The 18446-nt window shown below is 47.2% G+C and overlaps 2 protein-coding genes across 3 annotated transcripts in view; one reads left to right on the plus strand and one right to left on the minus strand.

Moving 5' to 3' along the window:
- The first annotated feature begins 416 nt into the window (after positions 1-416).
- Positions 417-8757, plus strand: NIPAL4 (NIPA like domain containing 4). Of its 2 annotated transcripts, XM_085073833.1 has the most exons (7): positions 417-538; positions 2210-2458; positions 4309-4365; positions 4925-5015; positions 6119-6279; positions 6371-6954; positions 7381-8757. In XM_085073833.1, the coding sequence occupies exons 1-7, from the start codon at positions 502-504 to the stop codon at positions 7390-7392; spliced, it is 1191 nt and encodes a 396-aa protein (XP_084929959.1). In that variant the 5' UTR covers positions 417-501; the 3' UTR covers positions 7393-8757. The 2 variants fall into 2 exon arrangements, with proteins under 2 accessions (XP_084929959.1, XP_084929958.1); XM_085073832.1 differs by lacking the exon at positions 7381-8757 and having other exon boundaries at positions 6371-7353.
- The window catches only part of ADAM19 (ADAM metallopeptidase domain 19), a 31819-nt gene continuing 21811 nt past the window's right edge, over positions 8439-18446 (minus strand). Inside the window, exons 13-23 of the mRNA XM_085073831.1 lie at positions 18272-18361; positions 16848-17043; positions 16488-16596; positions 15785-15977; positions 15129-15209; positions 14276-14384; positions 14039-14174; positions 13757-13823; positions 13039-13242; positions 11536-11682; positions 8439-10828 (exon numbers count right to left, since the gene is read on the minus strand). Coding sequence (XP_084929957.1) covers positions 10754-10828; positions 11536-11682; positions 13039-13242; positions 13757-13823; positions 14039-14174; positions 14276-14384; positions 15129-15209; positions 15785-15977; positions 16488-16596; positions 16848-17043; positions 18272-18361 — 1407 coding nt within the window. The 3' untranslated portion in view covers positions 8439-10753. The remainder of the gene's footprint in view (positions 10829-11535; positions 11683-13038; positions 13243-13756; positions 13824-14038; positions 14175-14275; positions 14385-15128; positions 15210-15784; positions 15978-16487; positions 16597-16847; positions 17044-18271; positions 18362-18446) is intronic.

The raw sequence follows: 18446 nt of genomic DNA on the forward strand, positions 1-18446 counted from the left end.
TCCAACCATTAACCTGACCCTGCCGCTAATATTTCCCATTTACTTTTAATTTCTGTTCCACTCTGCACACCTGCGAAGCTTTCCAGCATACACAGCTCTCCCAGCGCACACCACGCTCCCCTAAATTCCCAGCTGGGCTCACACACCTCCGAGCCACCCTCCTGCTGCCCCAGCGCCTTCTCCAGTCTCTGCAACAAGGAAAACACCCTCCAGAGGAGAAACTCCTGCCCGGCCTGCGGCAGGAGCTTCGTCCCGGCTCGGGGCGAAGTCACAGACCCGCGGCTGCTGCCACCGCGCCGAGCGGGCAGGCGGGACGGGGCTGGGGACAAGGGATGGGGTCAAGGGCTGGGGGGCAGGGGCTGGCCCAGGGCAGGGCTCAGCCGGGCATTACCAGTGCCCCTAACCCGGACGGGGCCGGCCCTGCAGGAGGAGGAGCGGGGCGGGCTCAGGTGTGCCCTGCCCTCGGCCCGGGATGCGCTGAGCGGGCGGAGAGCGAGGGCGATGGAGCCGCTGGAGACCAACAGCAGCTGCAGCAACGGTGGGTGCAGCCCGGGCAGCGGCACCGGGACAGGGCCGGGACCGGACCGGGACAGTCCGGGACCGGACAGCCGGGACAGGGCCGAGAGAGGGCTGGGACAGAGCCGGGACAGAGCCGGGACAGAGCCGGGACAGTGCCGGGACGGGGCGGCCGCTCCGGCTCCGAGCGCAGGGCTGAGCGCGTCGCATCCCCCGCCCGTGTCCTCCCCGGCTTTGGGGCTGTCCTCTGTCACTGCTCTGCTTCAGGTGTTTTCCTGGCTTTGGGGTTTCTTTTCCCCTTTTTTTGAGGCTTCTATAGGAATGGGGAGAGTCGGGCACCGCGCTCTGCCAGCCGCAGAGCGCTCCGAGAAGCCAGAAGTTGGGTTAGTTTCCTTTAAGGGTTACCTAATCCAGTCGGTAATCACCCCCTCCCGCTGCCTTGTGCTTGTGCCCGGTAGTACCTTGAGGAGATTTTCACCCAGCCGAGGAGGGAAGTTCCCCCCGTATTCCCCAGGAAATATTTCCATGATCAAGGATGTTTTTCTAGTAGGAAAAAAAAAAGTACTATTAGGGAGCGCTTGGAAACTCATCTAGAAAGTCATTGGGATTTTTTCTTTAGAAAAACATTTATAGGCAGTTCAGATCCAAAACTTCAGCTATGTGTGCCAGGGCCAGGCGTTGCAGCTGCAGAAGATGTAAGCCAGGCTCCTGGTTCAGGAAAAATGTGGGGCCCAGGCTCCTGGCACTGCTGGGAGTGATGTAGCCATTCCATATCCCTGCCTGCAAAGACACAAATACTTGCTCTGTAATCCCTGTGCGAGTTCAGGCAAAAAACTGAAGTCTTTTACTACAAAGAGACTTTTGTACTCCACCTGGCTGCTCTGTTCCTCACAGTCACACCATCTTTACTACACTCAGAGTAAGTCACACCATCTTTACTACACTCAGAGTAAGGATTGCAATAGACAGATGTGCTGGGTGTGGTAGGAGTGTCAAGGGAGGGAGAAACTCAGTAATTTTCCCACCCCCACGCAGCAACACACCTTGGCCAGAGCCACAGGGCTGCTGCTGTCCCTGCTCTCAGTCCTTCCACACTGGCAGGACTGGGTTTGCTTTAGGAGCACTCAGGCACTCTGCAAAAAAGCAGAATAAAGCCATTAAACAGCAGAGGAAATGTATTGTCTGAGATGAATCTGCTGTTGTCCTGTGACACAGCTCAGCACACAGAGCAGGAACAGATACACAAAGTGTTGGCATCACTCCACATTAAACCCAAAGTTCTAGCTGCAGATGAGCTGGCAGGTGCAAGGATTAGTTGGCTGGAAAGCACCAAAGCCTTTGCATCAACAAGGCTGAGTGTTGATAAGGCCTAGTTCAACACCATAAGGTTGGAGTTTGGTGGAGATCCTGTGGCATATATATTTGGAAATTCAAATTACTTTATTAGAGGTCCTTGTGGCCTCCCAGTTCAGTGTGGAGACACATTCAGTGTCTTGAACTGCAGATCATAAGTTTGCCAGACAACACCCTGCCATTTCCACTTGTGAGTAAAGAGGTGTCCTTCTGAGGGTTGATTGGTTTGTGCTGTTAGGGTGACAGCACGAGTGGCTGTGCAGGGGGACACCTGAATGAGTCCAGGGGAATAGGGACACAGTCGATGGTCATGTCATTAATTTTCTGTTTTATCTCCAAGGGTCTCTGATCACCCTTTCATGCCTTTCCCACCGGGCTGTGTGCCAAGTGATCAGCAGTGATGTCCCAGCTGACTCTGTCCACGACAATGGGACTTCAGATAATTCCTGGATAACTCGGCTGGAAAGCAATTATGGATTCTACATTGGCCTGGGCTTGGCTGTCTTCTCCAGCTTCCTCATCGGGAGCAGTGTCATCCTCAAGAAGAAGGGATTGCTGCGGCTGGTGGAGAAGGGAGGGACCAGGGCAGGTAAGGCTTGGGAGGGCAGGAGAGGGAAAGACCACTTGTTTCTAGAACCACACACACAATCCAAATTTCAGCATTGGACGGCAAGGGAACACCTCTGGGTGCAGTCAGTCTTCTATCAGCAGTGTAAAAAGACCTTTTGTGGATGCATTCTTGTGTGTGAGACCCAGACAGCAGTGCTGAGTGGGAGCTGAGGAGCTAATTTACAGGCCTGGCATGGAAAAGGAGTTAATTTACAGAGTCCTGAGCTGGAGGAGCTCAGCTAAAAGCAATATTGCTTTGTCTGGCACTGCAAATAGCAATGTGCCCCCACCAGCAGAGCAATACATGCCCATCACACAGGAATGCTGAGGCTGGGAGGAAGCAGAGTGCTAAGAGCTCTTTGGAATGAACCCCTTTGCACAAAGCCTCGCCTCGTGGCTGTGCCCAGCCCGGAGCAGAGCAGCTCTTGCTCTGATTGAAGCATCACTGAACTCACTCTTGCTCTAATTGAAGCATCAGGCAGCTCTGCCACCAGGTCACCGAGACGAGGATTGTGCTTGAATTGCATGAGTGCTGTGTGTGAATGCAGGACAGGTCGGCTCTGTGGGAACTCTGTGGTTTCAGGAGGGATCCTTTGGGGCTGTGTTGCTCAACAAGCTGTAGATAACTCTCCTCCAGCACCAGCTCTTAGGGCGAGGTGTGTGTTTATGTGTACACACATCTATATGATGGGCAGTGGTGGAGCAGCACTGCCTAAAGCAGAGTCACACTGTGGAATTGGACACATCCCATCAGCATTGCAAACGTGCTCCAGCAGCTGGGTAGGTCCTACCTGGCAGCTGACCTACTTACATAACTGCAAAACAGAGCAATGATCATTGAAATACTACTGCTCCCCAGTTCTGGCCTAGGAACAATTCTTAAATAATTTTTCAGAGGAAGTAAATATCACCATCCCCATTTTATTCTGTGCCCATATGGAGACACAGAAGCATGTGATGGAGTGACTGTCCAGAGACAGCCAGCAAAGCTACCAGCAGCTGAGTCACAGACCAGACTAAAGTCCATCTCCATCCTCTGCCATTGGGCTGGCCACACGCAGCTGCTGAACACAGATGGGTTTGCTTTTTGGCATTATATTTGCACAATGAAATATCAGTATTGCTTCCACTTTGGAACATGTGTCTCTCCCCCTTCCATCCATGAACTCTTCCCAAGTGAGTAAAACAGGAGTAAACCCCTCCCTATTTTTCAGAATGTTTAATGAGGAATTGGAGATTAATGACAGAAAAGTGCAGCTGACAAAAAGAGTTCTTGAGAAAAAATCCGACCGAGCAAAAAAAACCCACCAAAACAAATAAACCAGCAATTTCTGAGGAATACCAAAGCATAACATTTGAACTTCAGCATTTATGGAGTTGTTGAGGAACCAGAAGAGGCTGAACTCTAGCAAAAGATATTTCCCTGTGTCCTGAAGTCTTTCTGTTCAACTTTTCATAGCCCCTTGTCCTATCTCACCCTGTAATCTCAGTCCCAGGGTGTCACCCCTGCTATCTGAGCACATCACTTTCCTCCAAGGCAAGTCAAACACTGCTGTTACTGACAGCTCCAGCTGGGTGAGATTTATCAAAAACATGGACTTTCCCTGACCTAGTAAAATCAGGGTACACAATGTCAGTAGGCTTAAGTTCCTTATGTCCAACAGCTTGTGGGTTAGGACCACAATTGGATTAATTCCCAACACAGTATGTCCATGCTTTCTTGTTCTTTGTCACTCTTCCCCTTGCAATTTATCCCTCTCCAAAGGGACATTCTCATCTCTTGCTCTGAAGAACAAGGTTGTTAACTCTGCCTGTGCTTTTCTTCCCCAGGAGATGGAGGCCATGGCTACCTGAAGGACTGGCTCTGGTGGGCTGGCTTGCTAACCAGTAAGTAGGAGCTGTTTCCCTGGATTTGCAGCTTTTCCAGGGTCTGTCCCTGTGAATGAGGAGTGGAACAAACTGTGTGTCATGCCTAAATGTTTTCTTTCATTCCCCCATCCTCAGCAGAGGTTCCTCAGGGAGAGGAGAGGCAGTGATCCACACAGGATCTCCCTCTCCATCCTCTTGCAGGACTGGTAGGACTTGCTGGCTCAGTTTTGCCTGATCAGAAGCAGGGAAAGCCAGGTTTTAATGAGGCAGCTGGCAGGTGTACCAGGCACAGAGCAAACAGCCTCCCTGAGTGCCTGGGGGCTCCGGGAAGGTTTCCTGCTGCAGCGCAGGGAGATAACAAAGAGGAGTTTGAAAACTCCTTCCCTGAAAAAACTCGCTTTCCCTTAAAACAAGCCTTAATTTGTAATAGATTTTCACCCCACTCTCTGCCCTGTTTAGCAGCCCCAGTGTAAACCCACTTTCCAAGGGACACCTTCAGTGCTTTGCAAGCCCCCAAGAGAAAACACAGAACGTGCACTGGAACTCACTGGTATTTATTTTTCTTGTGTTTGTTTAGTGGGTGGAGGGGAAGCTGCCAACTTCGCGGCCTATGCCTTTGCTCCTGCAACTATTGTCACACCTCTGGGGGCTCTGAGCGTGCTCATAAGGTGATTTTTGAAATGTCTATAATTTGCAATTTGCCTTTTATTTTATTTTTCTTGTTTGACTGTTTGACTTGTAAAAATAGACTTGAAGGGATGCTAATATGATTTATTCTGCCCAAAGCAAAAAATATCTCAGTGTTTTCCAAAAAACACTTTAACAATCGTTGTCCTTTTGGAGGATCATTTGGGAGTTATTGAATTAAGTAGCATGCCATTCTGGAAATACTGCATGTGGAGAGCAGCCACATACACTGCAGATTAAATTACTGCAATATCTTCATTACTTAATTCCTTATTTTAGCTCTTCAGCCAGCTCAGGATTGGTGGGGGTTTATAGCATGCTTGTTTTATTTTGTTTTTGTAATCAAGAGTACTAAAAATTTACAAGAGTCAAAAATACCAGGCTTGTTTTCAAACTGCCTTTCACCTGCCTTTTATTTTATAGGTTTTTAGGGTCCTCTGATGTTGTAGGGTTTTATGCTTTTGGCTGTTGCCTAAAGAGCTGAAACCCTATTTTCTTTCTTTCTTTTTGAATAGGAGACTCCACCCAAAATATATTACTCTGGGTACTTAAGGTTTTATAGAAATACTGTTACTGTGAATTGCATAAGCAAACTGAGTTAGGGCTGCTCCTGGTGTCTTGCCCCAAATTTTTTTGGACAACAACTAGATATTTTTGCAAACATATCTGTAGCCCCAGTACCTTTAGTTTCTCTGATTATTTAAAATTAACATAACTCTTTTGTTGTTAAGTTCAGGTTTTTTCTCTACACCGGTCCTTGAAGTCATTTTCTTGAGCACTAAAAGCTTCATAATGCCCAGCAGCTCCTGAGTGCTTCTGTAGACCCTGAAAATATTTCTGAGGATGTGCTAAAACATTCAGCATTTTTGCACCTTGCTGACACCAGAGCTGTGATCTACAGGTCACACCTGCAGGTTCAGCTGTAGGCAGATACCATGTGATTGTGTATTAACACACTGCAATCCTAATTTATCCCGAATTTGTGTCCTTGTGTCATATGGAAGCATTCTTAACTTTATTTGAGCCGCTGTTCCTTCTCTAAAGGGCTGCAAAGCACCGGCTGATGTTTTTCTGTCCCGTGCAGTGCCATTCTGTCCTCATATTTGCTCGGAGAAAGGCTCAACCTGCTGGGCAAGCTGGGCTGCCTGCTGAGCCTGGTGGGCAGCACTGTGATGGTCATCCACGCCCCAGAGGACGAGGAGGTCACCACTCTGGAGGAAATGACTTCCAAGCTGAAGGAGCCAGGTATGCAGGCAGCTGTGTATTCCCTCTCGGGGCTGGGCAGTGCAAACTGTGCCCCCCGCTCGAGTTTTGAGCTCTTCTCTCCCTCCTGCAGGTTTCCTGGCTTATGCTGCCATCCTCCTGGCTCTCTGCTTCCTCCTCATCTTCTACCTCGCTCCCCGTTTCGGCCAGAGCAACATCCTCGTCTACCTCACCATCTGCTCCGTTATCGGCGCCTTCTCCGTGTCCTCGGTCAAGGGCTTGGGAATTGCCATCAAGGGCTTCTTTGCTGGCCAGCCTGTGCTGCAGCACCCCCTGACCTGGATCCTGGTCATCACGCTGGTGGCATCCATCACCACGCAGATCAACTACCTCAACAAGTCTCTGGACATTTTCAACACCTCTCTGGTGTTCCCCATCTACTACGTGCTGTTCACCACCATAGTCATCACCACTTCCATCATCCTCTTTAAGGAGTGGGTCACCATGACCGTGGTTGACATCATTGGGACAGTTTGTGGCTTCCTCACCATCATTTTGGGGGTGTTTTTGCTCCATGCTTTCAAGGACATGGATGTCAGTTTGGGGAATCTGCCCCAAGTCCTTCAGAATGAAGAGCCAGCGCCGGTCACCAGAGATGACAAGAACATCCTGATAGAGGTGGACAACTCCAGCATCGCCCCAGAGGACAAACCCAAAGTATTCATGCTCTGCACCTAGCACGTTACTAAGGGGCTAGAGGTTGGGTGGGTGATGCCAATATTCCAGGTGCCAGTGGAAAATTTTAAAAGGGAAAAGCAGAAAATGAAACAAACTCTGTCTTATCCAAAGCCAAATCTTCCTGCAGGCTTTTGGATGGGATTTCTGTCATGGTGTGGCAGCAAGGGGTGTGTTTAATCCTCTCTGGGCCTTAATACATGCAGCCACTGGAAACAAAAGTCCTCTAGAAATATGATAGTCCTGCAACAAAGCTCCTCTCTGAGGCCCCTTCCCATCTCTTATTCTTGGCACGGCTGATGTTTACTCTTGCACTCCTTCCCCCGGGTGGCCATTGATGTCTTTGTTTCCAGGCCCTGATGGATCATTGATTTGTGTTTTTTGTCTTTTTTTTTGTTTCCTTTCTAGACACTTTCATGAACTCTAAAGTACACACCAGTGTCTCAAGAGGAGGTGAGAGACAAGGATGGAATGGTACACGCCTGCTTTTCAGACTCTGCTCATCCACGTTTAATCACTTGCTCTGCAAATAATGGGACAAGAATATTGGTGAATATGGGCAAAACATGGTGAATTTGGCAATAGCCACTCGCTCAGGCTCAGTGGCAGGACTCAAGCCATGAAGTGTTTTTACAGAGAAATCTTTTTCAGCTTTTGTTTTTCTTGCGAGGTGCAGGAGTTTCCCTGAAGCACAGTGTTAATTATTTTTATGGGAGTTTTGTTTGGGATTTTTTTCCTTAGCAGCTCTGGTACCAATTCCATGGTGAAATTGCTGGGCCTGATTCAGACCCTACTGACCCTTGTTAGGAGGAACTCTGCCACCATCTCCAAGGCTTCTGGTGGAAATCTTTTCACTCTGAAAGACCAAGTGGTTGTAAACATTAAGTATTTTTTTCCTCAGGAAATATCTTGATCAACTCTTTGAGCCCCATGAGGTGTCCTGCTGCCATCTGAGCTGCTCACCTAATACCTGAGCATCACTGAGTAAATTCAATGTGGGGCTGTGGGAGAGAGGACTATGCAATCTCTTATTTTAATAACATTTCACTGCTTTTTTTTTTAATGTGGAAAGGGAAATAAAGGGTTTTTTTTCAAAAAAAAGAAAAGTTGCAGGTGGATCTGAAAGTTTTTAATGATTTCTCTGATTTTACTGGTGTAGCCCTAAAGGATAAAGAGGCTGAGGACAGCTGAGTACAACAGAGAGAATCCAGAGCAGAGTAAAACAGCAGCGACCTCCTTTGGTGGCAGAAAATAATCCAAGTCACTCACTCCAGCTTTGGTTTTGGCATCCTGATCAGGGTGCTGCTTTATGCATTTTATTTTAGAAAATGGCTGTAAATGGGGCTCATCTTTCCTCACTCTCTAGAAGTGCATTTCATAAAAGCAGTCCTGCCATCCCTGGAGAAATGCCACACAGAAAATGAAGCTTTTGAACTGAGGTAATGAAATAACACACAGTGAAAGTATTTGTTAATTACAACCAACAAATTTTATTAAAACTAGGCAAAAGGCACAATGAATTGCATTCTTCAAGTATTTGCATAGATGCATAGAGAGCATTATTGTAAACCATTAATATGTGGACACCGGAGAAAGTGAGATGTATTTTGTTCTCCCAAGTAACATTATCTTTCAAAAAATCAGGTTTTACCATCTTTTACTCCTCCTGCAGTTCCCCTGGTCTCATTCACTCAGCTTGCACACATCTGAAAATTTAAAAGGACTTACTTAAAACTACCTTTTGGAGATTTTTGTGATATTCCAGCAATAAAGTTTTCCATTAGAGTTTGGGCACGTCCAGTTGTTCTCTGAGCATTGTGTGCCATGGGGCATTTTTTTAAAACCTTGATCCCATGTTCACATGAAATGCATTGAAAATAATTTTAGTGATTTTTTCAGTGGCCTTTTGCTAAGGATCAGGGGTTGGAGCAGAAGGGCTGCTGTCCCCAGTGAGGGCTCAGATAGGAGATCAAGTTCTTGTGGTTGAATCTACTACTACAGTGTATGTACAGTCCTGCTCCACCTGTGAGCAGCCAAACATGCCATTACATACCAAGAAACAACAGATCTGGGGGTTGTTTGAATACACATTTTTATATGCAACATACCCCAACTATAAAAAAGACACAAAGATTAGAAAGCTGTTGTCTTTTACTTGCCCTCCCTTATATTGGAAAGAAGGTTTTTTTGGTTGGTTTGTTTTCCAGGCACATAGAACATAAGAAAAAGTCTAAAATTAGTGTGATAAGGAATAATCAGTGAGAATTTCAAGACACACCCTGTGAACTGTTTCCTTGTGGAGAAAGAGGTAGTAAAGTTGTAAAAACTAATGTGGATTAAGTCATCCTACAAATACACAATTACATATAACTACAAATTTAATGAGTACTTAGGGTTTGTCTGGGGTTTCTTTAATAAGTAGATCTTAGGGAAAGAGAACCAGCAAACAAGACTCTTTTTCTTTATGCCAATAATACAGTTTCTCACATGGGGAGCAGCAGTCATGGTCTTTGAGGATTTGTCCATAATAAATCAGACACAAGAGAACTGTTGTAAGCACAGCTCCAGATTTCCCTGTGTTCTCCTGGGAAATCATTTCAAGGAAAAAAAATCTGGCATAACAAAAAGTCTTATTTTAAAATCCTGAGGAAAAAAAAAAAACACATACAAAAGCCAAACTATTAGAAGAAAAAACCAAATTCATAAGGGAGGGTCCTCAGGGTCAGAACCATCAGCTGCTTAAAGTGCACACAGCTCTCTCCACCCATGGCCTGGAGAAAAAACCTGGAATAAGAGAGCTGTCCTACAAGAGCACCATGTGTTTGGGTAATATTTCGGCTGTTCCACCACCTGGGCGTTTTTCAGGTAGATTTCTCACTGGCTGGGGGAGCAGACAGGCCATGCTGAGTTACAGCTCAGCACAGAGCAAAGCCTGAGGAGACACATGCACAAACATCTACTGATCCGTGGTACCGCACGCTGCAGAGGGGAGCTCAGCACTGCCTTCTGCTGAGCTTCCTGCTGGCCTTTTGCTCTGGATCATGGCCAGAGCTTCCCTGTCGTACCTTGAGTGTGTCCTAATGCCATGGGTTGGAGCTCACGGGCCATGCTGGGGATGCTTTTGGGATTTACAGCACCAAGGGAAGACAAGCTGAAGGACAGAAGGGTCGCAACGCTCTTGCTGAAGAGGTTTACGTGGGGAAAATAATTAATCCCCTCTGCTAAAGCTGATCAAAATCCACAGTGGCCCCACAAATTATATTTCTACGGTGGGCTCCCTGTTGGGGCCCCACTTGCCACCCACTGTAAACAGAATAAATTGAAGAATGTTATCACCAGCTGCCTCCTGCTCTCCCAGGAGGCAGAGGGCTCTGTATAGCACCAAAATGCTCCTGCAGCTGCAAGGAGATGCTAAGGAAGCCAACAGGGCTCACATGAAAGCCCATCAGGGCCAGCACCTGCACTCACAGCTTGTTCTCCCTGGTAACACTTAAATAACTGATTAAAAACACGTGAAACCCCCATTCCCCCATCTCTGCGCTGAATATTGCACAACAATATTTAAATACCGTATAAACAAATCACCCCTGGGTGGAAAAGGCAGAGAGGGTCCAGCTCAGCCTGGCATGTCCCTGGGGCACCCCTGCCATGCCTGGCTGCAGCTTGGTGAGTCCCAGAGGAAACAGGGGGGCAGGAGGAGAGGAACCAAGACATTGTCCATGGCAGTGAATGTGGTTTTGGGTGGGGAAAGCCATCCAGAGCCAGGCAGGAGCAGACTGCTTCAGGAGTGCCCACGGGAGCCTGGCTGTCCCACTTTCAAGTTGGTCACTGCTCCAGCTGTCCAGGCACCAGAATTCTGGGTGAGATGGAAAAAAGGGGAAAGAAGAGGAGTGAGCACTGATGGAAGAACAAGCACTGTCCTTGCCCCCTCCTGGAGCTGATGTTGCTGCCAGCTAGGAAAAACTGTCTGCATTCACACCCTGATGCATCACACAGGAACTCTCCCACAAGGAAGTTCCTGCAGTTTCCTCCATTTTTCACAGCTGGCCTGCAGTATGTTGCAGGCTGGAGACAATATAACTGTGCTGTGTGGAGTGGAGATATTTTGTGTTAAAGTTAGCAGAGCACTGAACTCAGTGCCTTAAAGTCCTTTATTAACTGTCTGTATTCAGGATGATTTTTGGGAAACACTCCCTGCAGAGAAAGCATCTCCTTAGCCATAGCTAGAGAGGCTGGTAAGAATTTTTTTTCCTTTTTTCCTTACTTTGATCTTCAAGTCTCATGTGAACCTTCATGTTTTGCTGCTCCTCACTAACTGTCCTGGGTCACACACCCTGACCCCATTGCTGTGCCCCACTCACACAAATGCCTTGCCTGAGGAAGTATTCAGGGATGTAGAGGACTGAATTCACTGCTTTGCTCGACTCAAATTCTTAATATGAAACAGGTAAAACCAGAGATCTCTGCAACAAAGATGACCAACCCACCACCTGTCTCCATCTACCTGGGCTGTATGAAGGTGTTTTGCAGCCTGATATTCTCTCCACCACACTCAGTGCCTACCTCTGCCACAGGCTGGAGTCGTCCTGGGGCTCTGGTGTGCCCAGGAGGCAGTGGGACAGCAGGGCTGTTCCCCTGCCAGCCTCTGGACCTGGATGGGATGGGATTTGCTGGCAGAGCTCTCTGGGGTGGCCGGAGCCTCGACATATCCTAGCGAAGAAAGAAATAGTTTTGAATTTAAGCCTCAAGTTTTGCAGGTAGTAAGTAACCTGTGTTCCAGAGTCTTTTAATTAGCCACATTAAGTGATGCACTTCATGGCTGGAAGCGAGTTTCACACACATACACACACTGTTTGCCTATACAATACCTGTAAACACCATCTATGTGTATATTCTTGTGCCCATACAAACACACACAGACCCACAAGCAGTTATTTGTTTGTGCACACAGCTGTCCCTAATAGGATGCTCAGAGCATTGCATTTTCCATTCATCTAATGAATTTCAGTGGAAAGCATGTCCTGAGGGGAGGAGTTGCTCCCACAAGAGCCAACTGCCTGGTGTTGCTCAGGCTCTGTGCTGAGCTGCTGCCTTACAGGTGTTGATTTAACAAACACAGCTGCACTCATGACCTGGATTGCACCCAAAACCCCTGCTGTCTCCTCAGACTATGCATAAACGCAATGCTTGATGGCTTGGGGATCTATTGCTCTCCAAGGATCTTGCCCTGGGACTCCAGGAAGGATAAGGCAGACTAAATTCCACTGACTGCCAGGTCTACAGAACTCCTATAGGAATAGCAAGAGAGCAAATCTGGCAGATGCTGCAAACATCTAGGAAGGACACTGAGACTAGCAAAAAGTGACATTAATTATTTCCCCTGTGTCTCCTCCAACTGGTGGCTCTCCACTAACCTAGAAACAGCAAAGTTTCTTGTGGAAATCCAATGAAAACTGTTCCATCTAGTAGGGCTGACTGAGATAAAGAGACTGGATGTGTTGGGGAGGGAACACAATGGAGATCGTGGAGAACTTGTCAACAACCAGCTGGGAAGGATACCTATTCCTTATTGACAACACTCAGCTTCCTGCTTTTGTTTTAGTTTTCTTTCCTGCTAAGTGCCGGCTGTTCACAGGAACAATGGAGCTAGAAACAAATCCCATTCCCTAAGATTTTCCTCCATAGGGTTTGTTTTCCTCTATGTCCTTCAGAGAGACTGCCTGGGAGCAGCCTACTGCTACCCACTGGAACCCAACCCTTTGCTTCTTTGATCACCCCAAACTAATAATTTTTTTTTTTTGCAAAATGGGTTTAAGTCAGTCTGACTGATTTACCATCTTTCCAATAAGAATGTGGTGTCCGTGGTAAGTTTAGAACAAAGCTGCCAGCAGAAGAAATAAATCAACACCCTTTCCTTTTAACCCTCAAAATAACCCCAGGGATAGGATGCTCACATAAGACAGGGCCAGTTTGGGTCAAGACTAACACTTCCCCCAGTGTGAGAGGCTTCACCAGAACAAGCCTCCCATCAAACAGCATGCACAGGACAGCAGCACAACCCCCTACCTGAGAGACTGGAGGTTTGGGAGCAGGAGGTGCTGGCCTGCTGGGGGGTGTCCTCCGGGGAATGTCCTTGGGAAGCACTGGCTGTGCTGGCCCCACACTGCAGCTGTACCCAGCAGAGAAGGTGGATGGCTGCTGCCTGCTTATCTGCAGCCCTGCAGCTTGCTGAGAAGGAGGTTTTGGTGGGATTTCAGGGAAGCCAATCACCTGTGCAGAAGACCCGGAAACGCTCAGGTATTTCCCCCACCTTTTTACTCATTATGACACGTCTGAGGATCTATGTGAGGTGTATGAGTCTCAGAGTGGAAAATATTGCCTGCAACACCAGTATTTGTTGTGTACCTCTAGGAGGTGTTGGTTAGATGGACTGGGGCAATTTGGGATCACGAGGCAGAAATGGAAATCAAGAGAACAGAGGAATCCAGGCATTAGTGTGATACTTGCAAATAAAACCAGGGTTTGCCTTTTCTCCAGTTTTGAGATGGGGATGTGACAGCAGAGGATCTACCAGGAGAGACAAGCAGCCACCAAGGCCTGCTGAAATCCCAGATTTCCCTTTAGGAAATCACTAGGAAGAGGTGATTGCAGCTGTGGGTGATGTCTGTCCACTCTGCCCATCCTTTGGTAAAACCACTCCCTAACTGCAGTCTGACAGAACCACATCCCACATCCTAGGGCAGCTGCATCTGGACCCTGGAGGTGGAAGGTGCCTCTGCTCTACCTTCCTCTGCTGCTGGGGGGTTCTCAGCTTGAAGGCAGGGTTTGCATGTCCAGTTCCAGAGGCATCACTGACAATGAGAAAAAGAAAAGAGCATGTTAATGTCTTGATATATTTTCTATTTTTTTTTCTTGTATTTGCTATTTTATCTTCACTGAAGTGAAAAAACGAGAAGCCAATACTGACTAAAGCAACAAACCCATTTAGTGGCATTCCTCACAGCCTTTGCAATGTCCCTTCTGTCCTGGCACTGAAGGCAGACAAGGCACAGCACTGACAACTTACCTGAACTGAGGTGTCTTCTTTGGAGAACAGATGGAAAATTTACTGCAGCATTTCAGATAATAGAGTAAAAAGAAGATCCCTATGAGAAGGAGAACAGGAGCCAGGATTGCCAGAGCTAGCACAACAGCTGAAGAGCCTGAGGACAAGAAAGCAGAGTTTGTTAAATGGAAAACACTTTGCTCCCAACTAACTCAAGTCTTTCTGAAGTGGCACCACAGCAGAGCTGGTCCCACTCACCTTCAGGCAGAGGGGGACCACTGTCCAAGCTTCCCCCTGTCCCCTCCTTGTTGCAGAATGGGGGTGCCCAGCCCGGGTCACAGTGACAGTTCTTGTTGTTGTTGCAGACCTGGAGTGGGAAGATTCAGAGACTTAAGTGGGAGCTACTAAGAAACCTTGAAAACAAATTAAGCCCTTGCTGAATTAAACACTACACAAGAGACTCTAATGGGAGTTGAGCGCCTGGAAACTCTTTTCTTTGGGGAGTGAAAGTGGCTTTTATTTCCTCAGAAATTCTCCCTTTCCCCAAAAGAAAAGAGTTCTTCAGCTGAAGTGCCAATAACCAGGATTCAGGAGAAAAGCAGCATTTAGAAATGCCTTCCTCTTATCTCTGAAGGACATGGGGAGTCTTCCCTTTCACTGAGCAAATATTTCTTATTATGTAGGCCAAAGAGGTTGCCCCATAGGTATTTGTCTTTTCTTTCTATCCCCTGGGGGCACTGCAGAGCAATTTGGGATAAACTTCTAAACCTGATTTTTCACAATGTTTTTCCTTTGGTAAGTTGATATATTTTTTAATCAATCTAAACTGGACCCAGAAGATTTTTTTTAAGATATACCCCTTTTTTGTTTTCATTCATTGCTATTCATATCCCTCCAGTGCACCTCCTTAAATCCTGCATCAAAGGGACACTCATGGACCAGAAAATCCATCAAACAGGAAAAGAATGTGCAAATTAATAACCAAGAAGCCAAAGCCCAGAGCAAACCAAAGCAAGGTATCAGAACTGAACTGAACAACCAGTGACAGACAAATGGCAGCCCACCCTGCTTCAGCCTTTCATTTCAGGGAAATGAAAAAGAAGACACTTACTCCATGCCCATGACACTTCCTGCTACAGCTTTCAGAATCAAAGATGATGGACACGTTCTCGCAGCGTCCCTCAAAGCAAACCTGCACAGAAAGGATCCAAAACTTCAGTGTTAGCTCTTTGGGGTATGTACCATGTTACTGCCTTGTGCTATTGTATGAATTGCAGGTTCCAGACAACTTGGAAATACAACTAATTAATTCCCTGGGCAGAACAACAGGAAATTCAGTTAACTTGGTTCCCAAGAACCCAGGTAGTCACTGCTCTAAATCCCAGTTAATGTGAATCAGAGAAGAGTGAAAGCTCAGCTGGCAATATCTTGGCCATGCCCATGTGGCAAATTTCTGAAGGAACTCTCACATGTCTTAATTTCCAATTGTGTCTCACCTTTAGGCAAGACAACTTCAACCAACTAGCAAATCCCAGATTTAGCACTGCTCCTGAACTTCATCTGGCAAAGACATGAAGCCTTTGGTGTGTGCTCTTCCACTGCTTCTCTGAAGCCTCTAAGAAATTATTTTTCTAACAAACATAGACATCTCCTAGAAAGGCATTAGGCATAAAAAATTAATATCTTGATAACCACGAAGCACATTCTGGGTAGAGAAGTGATACCATGAAGTGATACCCAAGCTGCTCCAGGCACAGCTCTACCTACATGATGACTCCCACACTTTGTTCCTGTCAACACCAAGCCAGGATCCAGCATCTCCTTCTCTTCACTGTCAGATCTGTACACGTGGGTCCCTCGGCAGCGCTGCGTGTTCACCGTGGTGTCGATGGGCACCGCGTTGGGCTGCAGGGGTTTGAAAGCAGAGCTCTGGCACTGGATCTTCCCACATTTAGCGTCTCTGGTTTCAAAGGAAAGGCTAAAGTGATTATTTCTGGCTTGATGAATGTTTTCATCATCATCTCTAAGTGTAAATTAAGGCAGCAGTGCTGAGTCATTGTTAAGTGAGCAGGAACGTCCCAAGAACTATTCCAAGCAACTGATGGATACTGATGGTATCATCTCACAGCCCCCATGGATGACCAACCTCAACAAAATCAGAGATAAGACTAAGAAATTTTCATCTCAGTTAGAAAGTTATATTTATCTTAGGGATTAAAAAAATCCCCCCTCTTCTGCTGCTTTGGAAGAACGTCAACTAGATGTTTGGAAATGGAAAAGACAGGGAAATCGTGCTCTGAAAGCTTCAGCTGTAAGGGCTCTAAGTCCCACAAGGATGCAGCTGGTTTCCCAGGAGGCAGGGAGAGGGATTGAACCAATCCATGGATCAGTTTTATCTCCCGGCCCTTAATTTTGTGATGTATAAAAACATCTCCAACGAGCAAATCTGGGCTGTCACTCTGCTTCATACCTCATCTCACACTTCCTGTAATTCCCGGAGATGTCCTTCCCACAGTTGCCATAGATGTCTCCAGCAGCATTAACCTTCTCAAAGCAGGCATCTGGTGCTGGCTGTGCTCCTGCATGCAAGAGACTCATGTGGCTGCTTCATCTCACCCCATGCCAGCCACTCCCTTGTCCTTTTTCTGGAATGGTTTGAGCATGGGAAGTTTTTTGTGTGCATAAGGCAGGAGAAAAGTCTCCTCAGGCTCTGCTACTGACAGCAGGTATGGAAGGCACTCCTGCCTTGCACAGATGAGGAGCTGCAGGGAGCCTCATCACATTTGGTGGTTCAAAGGGCAGCGTGTTGGGCTGCAGGCAGTGTCCTTACCAGGCCCCCAGAGCTGCACACACTGGTCCCTGTAGGTGAGGCACATGCCACTGTAGCAATAGGCTCTTCCTCCGTCACAGGGAGCCCCATCGATCTGGTACGAGTTGAGAGGGCAGAAGGGGGACTCTCCAGTGCAGTACTCTGGGAGGTCACAGGGCCCTGACCTCTTCCTGCAGAGAGTTCCTGGAGACATCAGCTAAAAAGAGGCAGCGGGAAAACCCAGAATTATCGCCTGGCTCCTCTGTGGTTTCATGTCTGCACAACGTCCGCCTGTAGATAAGACAATCTTGCCTGTCACTTCATCCTCCTTGTCTAAGGTTTTTTGAGGTCAGCAGTGACTCATGGGACTCTGGGACTTCATTAGCTGGGTGAACTGTGTGGAATAAAATTAATGACTGGATTCCTTCCCCAGGTAGCAATGAGCTCATGCACAGAATGTAAGGCTCAGATCTCAGGGGGACACTGATCCATCTCGCTCTACCCAAGGGCAGGATCCAATTTACCTGAACCATTTCTGACAGATGTTTATGTAATCTGTTCTCAAAACCCTCCCTGGCTGAGAAGATTGTTTCTGTGTTTGCCTGGCATTTCTGCTGGAGACATTTTCCTAATGCATTACTTATGTCTCCCTTGCTTATGAGTTTGCTGAGCTCATTCTTCTCCTGTCCACCACACACACAGAGAACAAAGAGCATCCACAGTTACATCTGGGAGGTTGTTCCAAGTGAGTCCAGGTGGAATTCTGGAAACTCTCTTCCACATGCTCAGGATAGGTCAGTAAGAGCACGCAGTCAAGGTGCAAACAAAGATGAGCTTAAGAGAAATGTTTGCCTATGATAATTTTTGAGTTAATTTGTTGTCAAATTTGAGAGCTTTGGCTCCAAAATCAGAAACACATTTTAACCAGTCTCTATAAGGAAAGACGAGATTTTAAAATATACTATTTGCCAGCATTTCTTCAGCAAACACCTGAGCTAAAGGAATTCAGGAAAGAAGGTTAGGAGCAAACACAGCATCCAGCCTAAACCCTGGAGGAAATGTCTGCTCCAAGAGCTCTATCTAGATTTCTTCTAGAGCTCTTGGAGGGAAATATCAGCTCTGACTCATCCCATCCCATCCCATCCCATCCCATCCCATCCCATCCCATCCCATCCCATCCCATCCCATCCCTCAGTGTTTAAGAGAGGCAGTGTCACTTCATTCCAGCAGCATTCCCAACTCATCTTAAGGTATCTCAGGAGTCAATTTAATTAATCAGCCAGAAGAAAGGACCCCACTAGTTTGATTACACTCATAGCTGTTGCAGCTAAAAAAATCAAACCAGGTGAGGAGTTAAACTCCATATTTGTCTGTGTTTTCTCCCCTTCCACCTCCAGTTTTCAGTCTCACACTTCCACCCCCCTAGGAAAACCCAGAGACCTCACCTTGCAGTGGTGGCAGCAGCTGCCGTGGGCACATTCAGCACCCGGGCTCAGGGAGCAGGTCCTGGGGTCACAGCAGGGGTTCCTGCACTCCTGGAAGACAATTAAGATGCAGCAGAGTTCACAGGGCAGATCTGAGGCTGGCAGTGATGTGTTCTCACACACAGTGAATTACACA

Source organism: Lichenostomus cassidix, chromosome 13 (genome assembly GCF_008360975.1).
Source record: "Lichenostomus cassidix isolate B80296 chromosome 13, HeHo_3.0, whole genome shotgun sequence".
Taxonomy (NCBI): domain Eukaryota; kingdom Metazoa; phylum Chordata; class Aves; order Passeriformes; family Meliphagidae; genus Lichenostomus; species Lichenostomus cassidix.